Source organism: Accipiter gentilis, chromosome 8 (assembly GCF_929443795.1).
Source record: "Accipiter gentilis chromosome 8, bAccGen1.1, whole genome shotgun sequence".
Classification (NCBI taxonomy): domain Eukaryota; kingdom Metazoa; phylum Chordata; class Aves; order Accipitriformes; family Accipitridae; genus Astur; species Astur gentilis.
In genome coordinates this window covers 37236729-37254652 of record NC_064887.1, presented here as the reverse complement: position 1 = coordinate 37254652, position 17924 = coordinate 37236729, and the positions used below count along the sequence as shown (strand labels likewise).

General features: G+C 41.5%; 1 protein-coding gene across 3 annotated transcripts in view; it reads right to left on the bottom strand.

Moving 5' to 3' along the window:
- Positions 1–17924, bottom strand: part of TEDC1 (tubulin epsilon and delta complex 1) — a 76998-nt gene that overhangs the window by 22093 nt on the left and 36981 nt on the right. For all 3 annotated transcript variants that reach the window (XM_049808133.1, XM_049808134.1, XM_049808135.1), the window contains 2 exons: positions 3580–3666; positions 493–705 (listed from right to left, as the gene is read on the bottom strand). In XM_049808133.1, the coding sequence (XP_049664090.1) occupies positions 493–705; positions 3580–3666 (300 nt within the window). The remainder of the gene's footprint in view (positions 1–492; positions 706–3579; positions 3667–17924) is intronic.

Below are 17924 nucleotides of genomic sequence, written 5' to 3'. Positions count from 1 at the left end.
TTTCAAATCCTTCTTATTCCTTCACCCATCAGACATTTCAAAGACTACAAACTCAGTGAAAGAGGACAAGCTCTGGCCTCTCCCACCCTCCTTTCCCTGCAAATACCTATCTTCATTTTTCTCACTATAACCATTACTGATGCTTTCAACCTGCTGCCTCTATCCCCTTCAGGGGCTGCCGTGATTTCCTCCTCCTCTTCTTTTCTCTCCTCTGCAAACCCTATCCTTTGATGCCTTCCCTTCCAAAAGAACACTTATTTTGTTTCAGCATGCTGCCTCTCTGGGACAGATGCCTACTTTGTGTTTGAAAGAGCACCTGGCATGCTGTGGGCATAAACAGACAAGTAACTGTAGATCTGACATCGAGATTGCAGCAAGGTTGACACAAAGCAGCAACAGGGAGGCTGCCCTAGGATGGGCGGTATCGAAAGAGCTGAAAAATACAGGATCTTAAAAGTCACTAATGATCAAGAACACCACCCAAAGCCTTACCTTCTCACACCATGCAGCCTTTCGGTGAGTTACAAGCTTATGCAGTTGGTCACGGAACGTCATTAGATCTCTGGATAATCTGTCAATTTGCCCAGTCAGACTGACAGCCCAGGGGCAGCACGAAGTCACCTTTGGCAGCCCGCTTTTCTCTACATGAGTGGCTTGGGACTTGCACATATTTCCCTCTTCAGCCATATTATCTAACACAGTTTCCTAAAGGAAGAAACAATAAAAGTTACTTTTCAGCAGGAGCTAAAATGGCTTCCCCACACACAGATCTTCCTGGTAATTCATAACTAGGAATTCACTGCTGCCATCTCAGTATACAGTTGCTCCACAATTTCAGAGTTATTTGAAGAGATAACCTCCTCAGTTCACTATAACATATTTCTAAGCTAACAGAAAACTTATGTTGCTAACCTAGCTTATTTTAGAAAGCACTGCATACTGTGAGCCACTCTCCACTGCACTAAAGCATAAAGTAACACTCATGGGACAGAGATCATCAGTACTGTAGAAGCTCTAGACATGCCCCTTCCCCTCATACTCTGAGGTTGGATGCACTTCTATGGTTACACTGTTCAGGAGAGCCCTATCTGCTATGTGGCACAGTAAGCTGTAACACCCACGGGATCACTTGTGCCTATGTAAAACTCTACAAGTTGCAGAACCCCGAGAGATCACTGCTCCAGGCTGGTCAGAAGCTCTTGTCAGCTCTGCTTGACCATGACCACCTATAATTAATTCTGCAACTGCCTTTAGAGATAGCAACCATTATTTGAAATACTCAAAAAATATCAAATAACTTCAGCGTCCTTGAAATGCATGTACCTATACACCGTGGTGCACAAACTATGTAGAAACACAGTTTTCAAGCTAGGGTAGCATAGCATAACTAACGGACCCAGACCTCCTCACTCAAAGATTATTAAATATTTATTTCCATATTGTTATCAAGATGACATTAAATAGGAGAGGTCATAATCTCTTTTAAGGAGAAATAATTTGAAACCAGTGAGAGGAAATTCAGCAGTTGAGTAGCATAGTCTACACACGGGCAAGGAAAAGACAAACGTAATTACTGGCTCAGCAGCAACACTGCTGGAAGAGATGTCAGAAAACCAGAAGTCACCAATGTCATACTGTTAAAGTCAAGTACCATTTAGAATGTATAAACACAAATCTCCATGATAGAAGAATGCTGACTGTAACACTGACAATACAGGTGAGGCACTTGAAGTTAAACACAGACAAATGGGAGGGAAAGTCCCATATGAGAGCAGCAACAACAATCAGAAGTTTGAATGAATGGCCTACAAGGAGACATTAAGAGAACCAATTTTGTTTAGCCTAGAAACGGGGACTGGGAAGGCAGTGACATGCTAACAGGCTCCACTTACATAAAAGATTGCTATAAAGAGGATGGGAATTTTTTTTTCCCCCTCCCTCTTTCTCTCTTCTCTGCAGGTAGGTTAAAAACTCTGGCTTAATTCACAGCAAGAGATTTTTAGGCTCATACAAGAAAAAACTTTGTAAGATAGCTAAGAATGGCAAAAGACACCCTATAAAACCTCCTTTCTCAGCAAGCATCAGCATTGCAAATTGGCACAAAGCAGTGCTGAGGCCAGCAGCTCACGCTGACCAAAGGCCCAGCTCATGACAACACAGACATGTTCTGGGCGCCGACAGGCTAACAAACTGCATGGAAATAAAACAAAGGGGGTTTGGTTTTGTTGGGTTTTGGGTTTATTTTTTGTTGGTTTTTTTTTTAATTTGAAATTCATTAAATAACAGAATTCTAAAGTAACATTACTGCAGTCACTCCAGTTGCTGTAGTTATGTCATGCTCCTGCCCACAGCCATCAGGAAGACCTGGCAGTAGTTATGCAAGAATCATCCCATCCATCAGATCAGCAAATGCAAGACACGGGTTAAGTGGAAAGACAAAACTACTGTATCCTTAAAGTACATCTCATTCCCATACATCCTACAGCATCTGGGAATAACAACCATCATCAGATGAAACAAAAGAAAAAGGCAAATTCACCTTCCAGCCTATTGAACAATTTATAAAGATGTGTTGATCAGGCTTTTTGCAAGTATTTATTTAGGACTTGACTCCCAGAAGCACACTAACACTCACAATACTACCCACACTGTTCAGCACATCAGAGGCAAACGTTTTGGTGGCTCCACTGAAGTGCCATAACACTTGCAGTTGTATTTTGCCTATTTGGAACCAGGCTTATGCTAGTGTTGATGGTTTCCAAATAACTGTAAGATGGTAGACACGTAAAGCAAAAAACATTACAGAACTAATGGCAATTTGAATGGCTCTGCACTGGAAGTACTCTTCCAAGACAGGTGAAGTAATTTTACACTCCTTTGCCTTGCTTTTAGTGTATAACAAGCCATATGGGCAATCAACAGTCAGCTCACTGATTCTCAAAATTTTGTAAATTCATATGGCTAATGTGGTGCTCTAAAGAATTCTTTTCAGCAACTGTGAATGGGCAAAAGTTGTAGAGAGAAGCGAGATGGATGGTACCGTTTACACTCACTTGAGAAATCATAAGATGCGCAGAGAAAGGCTTATTGATTTTCTTATGATCATTCAACACAGTTCAAGGGGAAATCAGCAGTTTCAACACACTATTTGGCTGGGAAAAATGAAGTTGTTTTCAGTATCAGCTGCTTGCAAATTTAGTTGTTCTCAAGTCTGCAATAAAGCTTAGAGGCCCTCTTCTGAAAAGCCATTTAATTTTAAGAAAATGTATGATTGCTATGTTTAAAAAACATTAAAAGAGATGAAGATCAGACATTTTCATTTGTGTTAACTATATGAAATTCTGCCACTCTGCCCTGCAATTCCTCAGCTTAGCTGGGTGAGCCTTACTGAAGAAAACAGAGTGACGAAGGAGAACTAAGAAAACATTCCTTACTTTACCATAGGCTTTTTTCTTTTTCTCAAGTGCTGTTGAACAGTTGGTTTGCAGCATTTATTTTTGTGGGAAGGGGCCTTTGGAAGTGGTCAGCTATGTTAGAGTCAAGAAAGCTGCACCCTTCAAAATCAGTTTGATTCATTACCATCCACTGCCAGTAAACTGGTTCCAGTTGCTTCCACTCCAGAAAGGCTTCTAGTTGCACAGTTTCAAGCTCCAGAAGCTGTAATAGCTACAGGAAAGGAGACAAAGGAAAGAAAATCAGGTAAACTTGGTCACTAGTGAACTAAATGAAACGTGTGCTTGTCTGAAGTACAAAAAGAGTGTCAGTGGTACATGGGACAACACTGGGTTACTTTACAAGAACACTGTAAAACCAGCTGCGGAAGCATGATGTGAAACACTTTTCCCAGCATCACTGATTTATTCCTCACCCCAAATGTACAAATAACATCAGCTTTTATATACATAAATGTGAGTTTCCATATTGTTTTGAAGGATCAAAGAGCCATAATTCTGATATATTAAGGCCTAGATGCATGACCATCTTCAAATCTTCTATGCTTCTTGACTACCAAAATAAGGTAGTTTCGCCAAGAGTATTTTTTTCATCTATCCATTCACTCGCATTTATCAAGGCTGTAAGGTCTAAACACCTCCTTCTCTTCCAGGCCATGAACAGCCTTCTCTCAACTGAAACTTACACAGTTGGTCTTTGACTGGGTCTCCTCATATTCAATAGCAATGACCCCAACTGTGATATACAGGTACCTCCACTAGTCCAATGTATCTCCTTCCCATGCTGCTCCCACACCTGTAAAAAACTCAGAACTCCAGTATCTCCAGTCCTCTCTGCCTCCTCCCCCAAAACCGTTCATCAAATGGAGATGATCTCTGATGCTCTGAAATAGCATGGAAGAACTCCCTCTAAAAATGTGTTTTATAAATTGTCTGATCTGCTGCATGAGGAATCCCTCCCTTTACCTGAGAGCACCTGAAGGAGAGAGGTTATGTTCTAGCTACAAGAATTATAAATTTTTCATATATATATATGTAACACATGTATGCACACACATATGTGGAGAAAGAGACACTCCAAGACTAAATATTTATATATCAGTAAAACAAAAGTTCTTGGAAAGAGTGAGAGATGAACAAATTAGGTATAAATCAGAGCTTACCAGCTTTAACAACTTCAGCACTGGCCATATATTTGAAATGAACAAGTTTAACACCCATCTTGACACCAAAGGCAACTTTTTAAGATGACACACAAACAGTATATGGTCTCGAAGAGAATGACAAGGACCAGATCATGACCAGTTAAACCCACCTTATATAGACAACTATCTTCTGCTAGCTTTGTTAGGTTTAGTTACTTACTACATAAAATATAACTTAAGTAACTGCAAAGCTTGAGTTGACTTTGTAATTTTATTCTGCAGATATAACTTGAAGATAAAGAAATCAAAGAAAGAAATGCACTTTGCAAGAGTAACTGCTGGAAATTATGAGCAGTTTGCTCTAAAACACTGCTGGATCCGAAATACAGTTATTACACATTTGTTCGCACAACTGACACTTGGCATCAGGCTTAATGACTCTGCTAGTTTCAGGCTCAGCTGGCATATGAAAGATGGAAGAATGGGTTTCTGTCTCCTTTCTTCTTTTCTCCTTTTTTTCATAGGCATATCTACAGCACAAATGGCTTACATTATAGGATCTGATGCTGGCAATAAAACCCAGGCAAAAAGTTGATTAAATATTCAGGCAACATCTAAGTTACTTGATTTTAAAGTAGCTTTGTAATGTGGTCATGAGCTGCGTTTGATTGCGGTATGAACATGTCTTGTGACAGCTAAAAAGGGCTGAAGGTTGGAATGGGAAGCTTTTAATTTTAAGCCTTGGAGAGAAAAAAAAAATCTTAGTAAAAACACAGTCATCATCTTTAGTTTTAGTCTCACTAGAGGAACTCCTGAATGTTAAAAAAACCATATGCCACTTGCTTTCACACCACAACTGAAAGGATATGGTTCTGAAACACCACCAAACTTGTAAATGATCTGTTGGAGTTAACTGACCTTAACAACAATCAAAGCTTTCTGAGCAGTCTCCTAATCTCAAGTCTTTCAGGATCTTTTGCATTTGGGGCTTTTTTTTTTGCCTTTTTTTTTTTTTAACTGCTCCATTAGTTATACAAAACTTGAACAGCTCATTTGAAAGCATTCATCTGACTCACATACTTATGGCATCTCACCTTTCTCTAAGGTATTACCACCCTGGGAAATATCAGGCCAGCAACTATGTGCTAGATTGTTTCAGCCATAAATCAGTAATGGGATGACTACACCACTCATCCTAGGAGGACAGTTTTCAACCTAGCTGGAGTGTGCCATGAAGCGTTAGGCAGCCTGCAACAGCGAACATTTGAGTTTCTGCCCCGAGGGACTGAAGGCACTGTTCCTGGATGCCAGTATCCTCTGCCATCCTTTATATGGGTCTTGCAAGACTCTCATGTTATTGCAGCATAGAGAATAAAGCAGAACACAATAAAAACTAATGCACTACAAGTATCCTTGAGATACCTTAGCAAAAAACATAAAAACAAATAACGTTCAAGGCAGGGATGGAACAACGGATTGTATGTCTGCATGCCATGAATTTGGTCACAAGGACACTCTCCACATGACCCCGGGCTGAAGGGCTTTCACTCAGACATACCTGCACTTGGCAAACGAACAGCTATCTATATCAGCCAGTTTCTTTCCCCCTACCTCATCCTTTACTCAAGCTTCTCATCAGCATTTACTGTTAACTAGACTATGCATTTTGTGACTTTGAGGTCAATGGCATACATTTTTTTAGGTCATTCATCACAGTTACGCCACAGCTGGTATTTCAGCTGTATTTGCAATTGTGGAAACCAAAGCCCAAAGTGTACCTCTGCATTTTCCACAAACACAGTACCTTTTTTTATTCATTTAGTACCAACAACAGTTCACACAGAGATGCTTTTATATGCAATGAGCAGTTCCACTGCTGCTGCTACATAAACCTCTCAAAATGTAAGACAAATTTGCAAGCTGCAACTAAAGCTGCCTGCTCATATTCAGTGACCTAAGGACCCAGATGTTGTCATGCCTCCTAATGAAATTCAAAGACTAACATCTGCAGAAAAGCATTAATTTTGTCTCATGAACAAAGTGAAGCAGCAAGTCAAAAATGTGCCTCATGCGGATATCTAAGTGATGCTTAGGGATAATGCATGAGAGTTGTCTTTCCCTCCACACAAAATTAAGACAACAAAATCCATTTCCTTCATTCTTCTGGAAGAAGTTACTGCTCTAAAATACTTACACTAAGAGAAAAAGTAATGACAAATTCAAATTGCTAATCTCTGTGGAGAAGTAATTCCATAATGAATGCTGAGAGCAAACACTTTGCAGTAACAACTTCTCTAAACCCTTGTAAAGAAACCATCACGGGTGCAAACTACTTGCAAGCAACAGCTTTGCTATAGAGGCTAAACTGTGCTTAACTGAGCTGTCTCAGAGCAGGAAACCTCAGACTGATGCAGAAGAATGCGAACTCTGTAAGGAACATGCCTCGCTTCCTCTTGACATGTGGCTGTGATCTCCAAAGCCAAACATCCAGCATCCAAAGCAGCTCACGGACCTCAGGAAACTTTGGGAACTTCAGCTGCAAAAGACCTAGGTGACAACATTTTCTAGGTGGTTTTGGATACTCAACAAGAGGCCAAAGTTGAGCCTCTTTGGTATCCACAAATCTAACTCACACCAAAATCTTTAAACAAACATATTTGTAATTACTTTTTCTGTTGAGATATTAATCTTTTTCATACTATTTACAAGCTTATTGCTAAATTCATTGATGCCTGTAGACTGTTACAGAAATCAATATTTAATAATTTGCAGCATAATGCATCCTTTTCATAGGCTGAGTTCCAGAGAGCTCCCTGCAACAAGTATTTAATCTCTGATGTCCACAGAACATAATTCAACTACCGTTTCACTGGCAAGAGTATTTTTAATCAAAAATTGCTCTGCCTAAATATTCAGAAATCATCCTATTGTTAGACAGACAAAAACAGTCTTTCAGCAATAATTATGTTTCTTGGCTCAGAGACAAAATACTGCTGATTCATCACCTATTCACATATGACTGTAGATAGAAAACTTGCATTGGACTCCAGATCACTGCAAACCTCACTCCAAATGCCAACATGTCTGAAGTATGACTCAAGGCTCGAGACAGGGTTGGACAGGGTTGGCTTTAGAATGAAAGCCTAGGTTGGGATAGTATCAAAAGATTATTTCATACTTTCATTTGTTTAATAGGAAATGGCTTTATTCAACTTGAATTTTGGTAATTTGAATACTAGTTCTGAATATCTAACAAATGCAGGAGAAAAGATAAGTGGAGAAGTTCCTTGCAAAAATGCAAAGAAAGGGGTAAACACTCATGAAAATAAGTTACACAATTTACATTACCAGAAGTAAACCATAACTGCGATTAAGGCTTTAGAGACCTAACGAAGCATCAGATGAAATAAATAAATTACAAAACAGCTTCATCTCTGCTACTAATACAAAACTCCCTTACCAAAAAAACAAGCAAATGAGAGCCTGGTTTGAAATAGCACATACTGCCCAAATTGCACTTTAGCAGAGCTAAGTTTTGAGACCCCTTCACCAAAAAAACAGAGCAAATCTTGATGTCACAAACATCTCAGGCTGGGACAAAAAACCCAACACTGTAGGTGGTCACACTTAGTGCTCCAAGATTCAATTCCACATTGTGATTTCTTCAGAAGCAAAGCTGGTTTAAGACATTCCCATACATTCCTTGAAGGCTGAAGCAAAAATAAATAGGCCTGAAAACTAGAAAGTCACACTAGAGTAGTGTGAAGTACAAGCAGCTGAAGAGCAAAAACCAACAGACCAATAAGCAGCCTCTAGCCACAAGGCAAATAAAGATCTACTCAAGTAATTTCTCTGCTTGCGAAATATCACTGAGGGCTGCGAGAGCAGGAGAAACACTGCAGCCTAACTATTACAAGCTGGGTGGATCAGAAAAGCTCCTGGATGACAAAAGTAGATAAGAACTTCTCCCACTGCCAGCTATGGACACCATAGGGATCTTGACCAAAGCACTAGCAGGGATGGGGAAAGGCCCTCTGTGGCTCCAGAAGCAGGTACTTCTGCATCTGCTGAGCATCATCTCTTTTGGAATTGTAATGGTTTGGGGGGTGCTTTTTTTTGTGGTGCAGACTGTAAGGGAAAACAGGATTTGGATCTTTTACAGAAGATAAAATACACAAAATCAAAACACAGCAGATTAGGGTGGAGGAGTTTAATTCCAGATGCTTGGATGTATGCAAAACCTCCAACATCTAAAAAAATATGCTACTTTTCCCACTCACCAACACCAGTTTTATACCACCATAGCTCAAACTTCAATTGAGCTATCTCAGTTTTACATTGCTGAGAGCAGGGAATCAAACCACTAGTTAAAAACTTAAGTGACAAAGATCATCATTATAAAACATAATTGCTATTTGTAGAGGGATTTAGAAAACAGCTGTTTAAAATGAAACTGAAAGAAAATGGAATTTAAAGCAAACAAAATGAGGCATTTGGCACATAAAAATTGTACTACAGCTTTCACATTGATAGGCAATGAACTGGGATGTACTAACAATGACATTCATTTGCAGAGGAACAGGTCAGTGAATGGACCACTTTGCATTTTTCCCTGTAGAAATGGCACACGTTAAAATAGGGAAAAAAGATCAGGAAAAAGACGACTGAAGTGTGAGTTTTATACTTTAACTGCCAAGATCAAGATGTATGAGAATGGAAGAGGTACGCATTTTCTTCCCCAAAGGTACCACTGATTTTGGGTGCCTAACTTGGCATACCTGAAAAGCCAAATTTTCAGGCAGTACTAAGTACCTTTAGCTGAATATATGCTCAGTTAAAGCACAACCAGTAGGTATCAAAAATCACAATTTATTTTAGAGAAATCTCAGCCAGAGGATTTCAAAGGAAAGCACCAAATTGTATAACAGTACTGCCTGACAGATGTTCATATTGTACTGCCAACCAGAACCCCCATGTAGCTGATGTCAAAAAAGGACCATTATTCATCTGCTTTTATTCACACTGTTTCTGTACACAGAACAAAGCATTATCCATACTCAGTTTTTTTCTCCCTCCCCCCCCCATATACTTGCCCATTTTCCTATATTTTTAACAGACCACAAAAACGCACATAGAAATCAACAGGAACAAGCAATTTCTAATTTGCTTTTTTAACTCATCTGAAATCAGAACTGTTGGTACACTTCCGAACAGTACCGATATCCTGGTTTCTGTATGTTTCCACACTGGATGTTACTACACCAGGAAGAAGAGCTAGTCATAGGAGGAGCAGTTCCCTTCCTTTGTGTGTGTGTGTGTGTGTTACGACTAAGTTCAGCAGGGGAACTAGCCCTTTAGGTTTTACCCTTCCCCCTTTATTATCCCATCCATCCTTGCCAGTGGCTTATGATATCCACCTACTGTGTCCTTCCTTGACGTCCTTATTCTGCATTTGGCAGTGAATAAAGAAAAACACTATTCTTATACAAAGCCAAAGAAATGCTTTTTCTTTAAAAAAAAAAAAAAAAAAATCAACCTGTATTGCAAACACCTACTAAGCCAAGGGGTTGGCTGGTTTTGCTTCCCTTGAGCTTTAGTATTTTCTCCTCAAAAGGGCTATGTAGCATAAGTTGTGCGCAAGTGACATCTTAAACTCCTGTGGGGGCTTTTCCATATGGGTTCATCTAGTCTCAACTGAGTACACCACAGGCTGCCAGTCCCAAAGGCCATGCAAGGCTCCCAAGCCTCCTTTTCCCTCCCTGTTTGCTCCCTGCAAGAACAGGGGCTCAGAGGCACAAGTGAAGTGCCTTCCTGGTGCAGACCTTCCCACAGGTGCCTGCCAGGTCCCTGCTACCTTCTTTGCCTACTGGCCTATAAGGACCAGGTGGTCCTTAATCTTGGACTGGATGAGCAGTGACATCCAGGGCTTCCCCAGTTCTGCTTCAAGGGACAGCTTATCAGGGACAGAGCTGCATGGCTTCACCTGCACTCCCAGGGCACCATCAGAAGTACATCATGACTAGGACTGGCTTGTACAGCATCCACAGCAACAGAAACCCAACCTCTAAGCACTAACAAATATAAATGTTAAATAAAATCTAGCTCTCACCCAAAGACAGAAAAAGAAACATAAAGAAGAACGGCTTCCACCATTGGAGACCCAACAGCACACAGAATTATCACAGATGTTCATGTTAGTTAAACAATGAATTTAAAAGTTATTGAATATGTGGATTAGTCTAAGCTTGCCAACTTGATATGAATACAGTTTCTCTCAGCCTAGCTCTTCTTTGACAAGCCGTCATAGCCTATCATGCATGCAGGTATTTTTACACATTTTAAAATATGCATTATTGACAAGAGAAACTACTAATTTTAAAGTCTGCTACAGTCTCCCTTATGTCAATTCATTTCTCCTCCTAGTCTCTTAACACAGTGCTTTAAATTAAGCAACAAACATATTTAAAAAGAACCACAAATCCGAAACCACTTGCAAAGCACAAGTAACAGCTGATTTCCTATATAACTCCATTTCCTTGGCTATTTAAAAAAACAATAATACCTGCCAGCAGAGCCAAGTTAATATTATGGATTATGGGCCAATTGCACACAAAGTTTAATTTTACAAGGCTATAAAAAAAGCTCTACCAGTACCCTCCCAATCTGAGCTGCATTCTCACCTCTAAAAACCAGAGTTCTGTTCAGTTCAGCTTTCCAGCAACAATTCAGTTGTGACCAAAGCCATTGCAATATATGAATTTAACTGTAGTTTGCTTCTTCAACTAGCATGAGGCTGCAGAATGCAGTGGTCCTGTTTTCCTTGACTTTCTGGATGGGTTAAGTGTCTTTTTGATGCAGTGGTGGATGCAAGACAGAGGTCCCAGCGAGGGATCACAAGATCACCATAGCTCTGGGGTACTTCAGGATCAGCCTTCATCAATAGCTGTATTTTGGCACAGGAGAAGAGTGTCAAGCCTGAAGTCCCTTTTCTGTTAGAAGCTGATTACTGATTTCTCTTTTGGATGAAAACAGTAACAGTAAAGACTCCACAAGCAAAAATGCTCTGCACTCTCTCGTGGCTACTGTTAGTGTCAAGGCACAATTCAAGAGATGGGTTATGAGTTTTAAAGCTCCTCACCTTAGCATTTTTTTCCTGAGATTTAATTTGTTCCTTCAGGGCCCGATACCCCAATTAAGATTCAGTAGGCTGGACCAATGAGACCCTTTCAGACTCCATCACCAAAGAATGGCAGCAAGTAAGCAACTCTCACTCTGAAGTCTCCTACCAAGTAAGGTTAAGAGCAGCATGACCAGGGTACTTTGATATGAATATGGAGACAAGACACACTTCTCGCCACATATGCCCCTCCACATCAGCCTCAGCTGACCCAGCTGATAAATGGGAATTTCAGCATTCAGCTTACAGCCAACAAGGTATGATGCTGGCACAACCTTCTCCATAGCACTGTATGGGACCACAGAGCCTGCCTGGCCTCCCTGTGCAGGCCCAAAGTATCACCTGAGCTGGGGCAGCTTGCTGCCACCACTGGGTTTGTTAGCACTTCCACCAAAAATAAATTATCCAATGCCAACTGATGACAAAGCACCTCAGCCCTGTCTCTCCAGCTTATTAATTCCAGCTGCATTGTCTCAGGTGGAACTATATTATAGTATGTCACTGTCATTGTCACTGTCACAGCATTCAAACTATGTTAAGTGCGGCATAAAACAAGCAAAAGCACAAAAGCAGCAGCGAAACTCAGTACCATCCTATCAGTTTTTCTGTCACTGGCAATCACAACCAAGTGTTCGTATCAGTCAAGCCACACAGTGCAGTTCTCACTTCAGTGCAGTACGTATCTACTGTGTTTCAGAGATACCTTCCTTTCTTATGGTGTAGGAGACTAAGGTAATGCTGCTACAGAGTCCAACAATTTATGGAGTCCGTGATGAACCACTACATCGTTTTTCAAGGACCAAGAACTCTACATGCTTGGTCAATAAAATGTACTAAGTAATAAGTCATCCCAAAAAAACGGTGATGGCAACTCCAGAACTGCAGCTCTATTAACTCCTTTTTTTTGTATGGATAAGTTTAGCTGAAGGCAATATTAGTGACAAATTGCAGCCTGAGGAAACTTTCAGATCAAGGTAATAATGCCATGAGGTAGAATGATTTGCTTTAGTGTTGCTATATAATGCTGCCAGTTCTTCCAATGGGACACTAATTGCAGCCAGAGGCCACCTTGCTTAAAAAATAACTAAAGAAATATTTTAGCACTAAAACTGTCTGGAGTAATAAAAAAAATAAAGCATCCTTCTCAAGAAGGGGCACTGGGAAAGTGAAATCAGGTACAGAGTTCAACAACTAAATGATTCATGGCTGGGTGACAAGCTAAGGCTCGTCAGCTGGAGAAGCTGGTCTCATGCTAACACTGTCAGCTGCTGAGCAGAACCACATAGGTGAGAAGGGACCTCTGGAGGTCTCTAATCCAATCTCCTGCTGAAAGCAAGGCACTCAGGGCTCTGTCCAGCAAGTCCTGAACATCAACAACTGAGATGTCACCCCTTCTCCAGTATCTAGTTCCAGAGTTTGACCACCCTCATGGCAATTTGTTCCCCTTATATCTGGCCAGAATTTATCATGTTCCAACTTGTGTCTGTTGCCCCTTCTCCTGTCCCAGCACATCTGTGAGAAAAGCCTGGTCCGTGCTCCAGACCTGACCACCTCAGTGGCCTTACTGGACTTGCTCCTGTATGCCACTGTCCTTGTACCGGGGATCCCAAACCAGACACCCATTACTCGGTCTCATGAGCGCTGAGCAGAGGGACGGGATCCCTCCTTTTGCCCTGCCAGCTGCATTCCTGCTAACACAGCCTGGGATGTGCTCAGCCTTTGCTGCCTGGGCACACTGCTGGCTCCTGGGCAACTTGTTGTCCACCTGGATCCCCAGGTATTGGGTTTGGTTTTTTGGTTTGGATTTTTTGCAAAGCTGCTTATTAAGCAGTCAGCTCCCAGCCTGTTACACTGCAAGGGGTTATTCCATCCCAGATGCAGGCCTTTGCACCAGCCTTTACTGAGTTTCCTGAGGCTCTTCTCAGCTCGTTTCTCCAGCCCATCTCAGTCCCCCTGAACAGCAGTGCTGCTCTCCAGTGTATTCACTGCTATGCCCAATTTGGTGTTATCCACACACTTGCTGGTGGTGTGCTCTATCCCATCATTCAAGCCATGAATAAGGTGTTAAACAGTACTGGCCCAAAAGCTGATCCCAGAGGCGTGCCACTAACAACCAGACACCAATTTGAGTTCAGTGGCCCAAACAATTTTCCACTCACGCTACCACTCACTTATCCAGCCCATCTCTAACCAACACAGTTATAAGGATATAAGGATTTTCCTGCAGCGATACATAAACACAGGCACATTTTCTGTCCCTATTTGCCTTTCTCAAAGCTGTTTAATTACATGTGTCTGCCTCTTTCTGGGATGGGATGATCCACACTGCTTTGAACGCAAACCGCCAGCAGGATGAGGGGACTGTGGAGGTGAAAAGCACCTGTCCCAGAGCAGGCAGAACTGAACCAGCCAGTAACAGCAGGCATCAGATGAGCAGAAAACCATCTGACACCGCAGACAGTTGCAGGGAAGGAGAAACAGAGGAGATTGTTTTGATCATATTCATTCTTTGAGATTTAAAGCAGTTTAGCTCCTGCAGAGGCTTCTTTCTTTCTTTCTACAACACGAGGAAGAGTCACTCCGTACGTTTCTAGCCTCTCCAACCTCCCTAAATTAACTCTCCCACAGGTACCCATTCATCCCTTCTCCTGTCATCAACCCCAAACTTCCAGCCTGACCTTGAGCTGCTTCCTGGCTCTGGATATTCCTTGTCCATCTTCCAGACAGAATCTGGAAGCCAAGCCCCACTGCTTCCAGAAGGGGGGTAAAACCTCCAGCAGCAGCACAACAGGGACAACCAGGGAAGTTAGGAGAGGAATACCTCACCCAAGACAACTGGTCTGCTGTCTGCCCCAACAGAAGACCACACAAAGCATCCAAAGGCAAGTCATTTATATTTAACTTTTCTTCAAAGTCATCCCTTCTAAAATTGACTTGAATCTGCCTTCGAAATACCAATATACATTATCTTGCACAATTTGATTGCTCATGCTTGTACAGTGCACAGCTGGCCATGGCCTTTCACTTTCTTAAGAAGGATCAGGAACTCAGCTACAAGTAGACACTGTCTAAAAGCAGCTCTGAAGCCATTTGACCTCTGTAATTCTTCCTGATTTTACACAGATGACAAGGGTTGCATCTGCTCTGCCTCATTTTTGCAAATGAGTACCTGATCCACTGTTTCCAACAGGTTTTAATAACTACTATAGCAAACCATGTTTTATGTGATAAATGTCAGCAAAAGAACTGAAAATCAATTGCCTACGGTATTTCGGAAGGAAAATGATATGGCAGCCTACCCCCTCCTTCTGTAGAGTGAATCATTAAAAAAAAAAAAAGGCAGGAATAAAATTCTTTGTTCTTGCCACGCAGCACGGGGTAGGCAGCACATGCTGTCACTGACAGTTTCTTTGCTTTCTTAGTGCTTATTCTTTCCTTGTGATGAAATGTGAGAAGGACAAATGATACCTGAATCACCGAGAGTTTTTTGATTTCATTTTTAAATTGTTTTCTCAGTAGCCACTCTCCTACTCTACAGGAAATACATAACAACAACCAAATCACCCCATTTGTAAGACAGTATCCACTGCTGCTCCAGTACTTGTAAGGAGGGGTTCCCATGTACACAGTCGGAAGAAACAAAATACAACAGCTTTTTCCAATTTCAATAACCTTCAATGTACCAAGCTTCAAACTAACAGGGCCTTCTCCCAGAAAAACAACAACAAGTAGTAAGTATTCTGGATTTTAAAGGTGATCTAGGCAGTCCCGCTAAGAGGACCAAAACACTTTAATGTATTGTGCTGAACATCCTCACGCACAAGGAAAATGTGCATTTCCCAGTACAGCTCATCCTCCCTGCAGGCTCTACCCATCTCAGTGTAGCAGATTTTATTGTGCACTGCACCGTGGCAGGCACTCTGCTCCTGACATTATACCACAAAAAGACCAAACTAGAGCGATCTACAGAGAAAAAATAAATCTTTCAACCAACACAGCCCATAGGGGTTTAAAGCCAGTTCTTGCTCCATCATTCAGCTTACCAGTATCAGGGCACCAAAGGGAAAGCAGTAGTCTAGGACTGGGCAGGACTCTCAGACAGGGTCAGAAAGCCAGCTCAGACCAGCCAAGTATCACTGATGCGCTCCAGACCCTGCTCATCATACAGCAGCAAAGAGGTTGTATTTCATTTGAGCCTTCGTATGACCTTCATATTAAATCCATCCTTACAGCCTCTACTCTTTCTTATTTGAACAACCACTATCAAAAATCAAGTATTCTGGATCATTCAGCTCCCTTGAGCCTTCTTGTGTGAGCCTCCAGGCCTCCTGCATTTAGGTGCTGGAGCCCCATATATAATTCAATATGTTATCAGATCTGCTCTCCTCTGCAATATTAATGTCAGCTCCCATGTTAGTTCCCACCAATCTGACTACCACGCATGTAAAACGTCTAAAGTAACTGTGGCTGCAACAACAACACAAAACATTAAGTAATTTAACAGTGGAAAAAAAAAAACATTGGCTTTGACTGACAGTGTTGTTCCGAGCACATGGCAGTAAGTATGTTTTACACTTTTAATGCACAATCCAGCAAGACAACTGCTAAGGTTGGAAACTGAAGTTAAAAAGCACCAGAATTCAAGCTGCCTAAACAACACTAATTTGACCATCCCATGTGTATAAGGTCTAGAATTACATGACCAAAATATTTCCCTTCATAATCTGTCTCACCAAGGGCATGGAATGGCTGGTGCTCACTCCACAAGCTATTGCTTTTCCTTTTAAATTGCATATTAGTCTGTCTGTTCTTCAGAGGGAAGCCATGGACTTATCTGCCATACATCATTCAAATCCCATTCTGAAGACATAATTTTTATCTTCCACATAAACAAGTTATCTTTCCTAATGACCCATGTGAGATGAGATGATAGTATTATAGTTGTTTTACAAATGGGAAATGAAAGCAAAGAGATGAAAGTAAAATGCTTCCATTTCTTTTGGATGCCTTAACTGAGACTTCTGAGACCCGATTTTCAGTGAATTTAAAAATTACTATAAAGCACTTCGTAGATATATCTACCCAGAGCAACTCAACAACTTGCAGGGATGCTTTAGGTAGTTTTCAATGAGTTAGTTCCTGAGCCAACATAGCCATGGCACGCTGCCTCAGCAGATCAGCTCTAGTGGAAGAAACCAGGTAGCTGGCCCAGGTTGCATTAAAGCACACCACTCTACCTACTCTAGCATCCAGCCTAATACTTCAGTGGAGCAAGTGCTGCAAGGACCTACTACACCATCTGTGGTTAAATCTGACATTACTAGGTGATGCTGCCTGCACTGCTGAAATTCTTGAGGAGCTCCAAGCAGAGGTCCCACCAAGTTCAGTAGCAGCTAGGAACACTCAACATATCCAGCAGTCAGATCTCTGAGCATCAAATTGGGCACAAAAAAAAGTGAACATCCCATCTGCAGCCCACCATGGAAAGTCTAGTTTAAGTAACTTGCCGTGGGGAACTTGAGAACCCAAGGGCACAGAAGTATTGCAGCTCTCCAGGACGAAGTTCTACTGCCTCAGCTATTAAGGCTTCCTTCCTCTTCCAACAGTTCTCCCACTCTTACTATTACTTCTTCACCTTCATGAACCACTTTCTTCACCACAGTTCTGACTCAGAAACAAGGCACTCTGCTCTCTGAATAATACAATAGTTCTGGGATAAAATATCATAATAAACATACATTACACTGCAACATTGTACTCCAGTTTAGACTATTAATATCTTTGGTGGTTTTAGAAAGACACTTTTGAAAATTCCTCCTGCAGCATCAGAGATATCCATTGCATATCTGCAGGATCGTAACCTCTAGAAATACTAGATATGCTTCAGATTCTTGGGTCAATAGACTAACTAGCAGCCGTAGTAGGTTGTCTACTTGGACCGTCACTGGAGGGAGATGACATTTTCCTGCAAGTAGGAAATTTCTCAGACTCCCACAAGAAACAAGACAGGGATTCATGTCTTTAGACAGACTCATCTTCCTCGTTCACAGCTCCCTGTCCTAACTCTCATCTCCAGTCTTGACCTTACTGTCCATATTCAGCCCCTCCCGCTGCAGCCTCTCTTCAGTGCCTCACTCAGTCTCTTTTCAC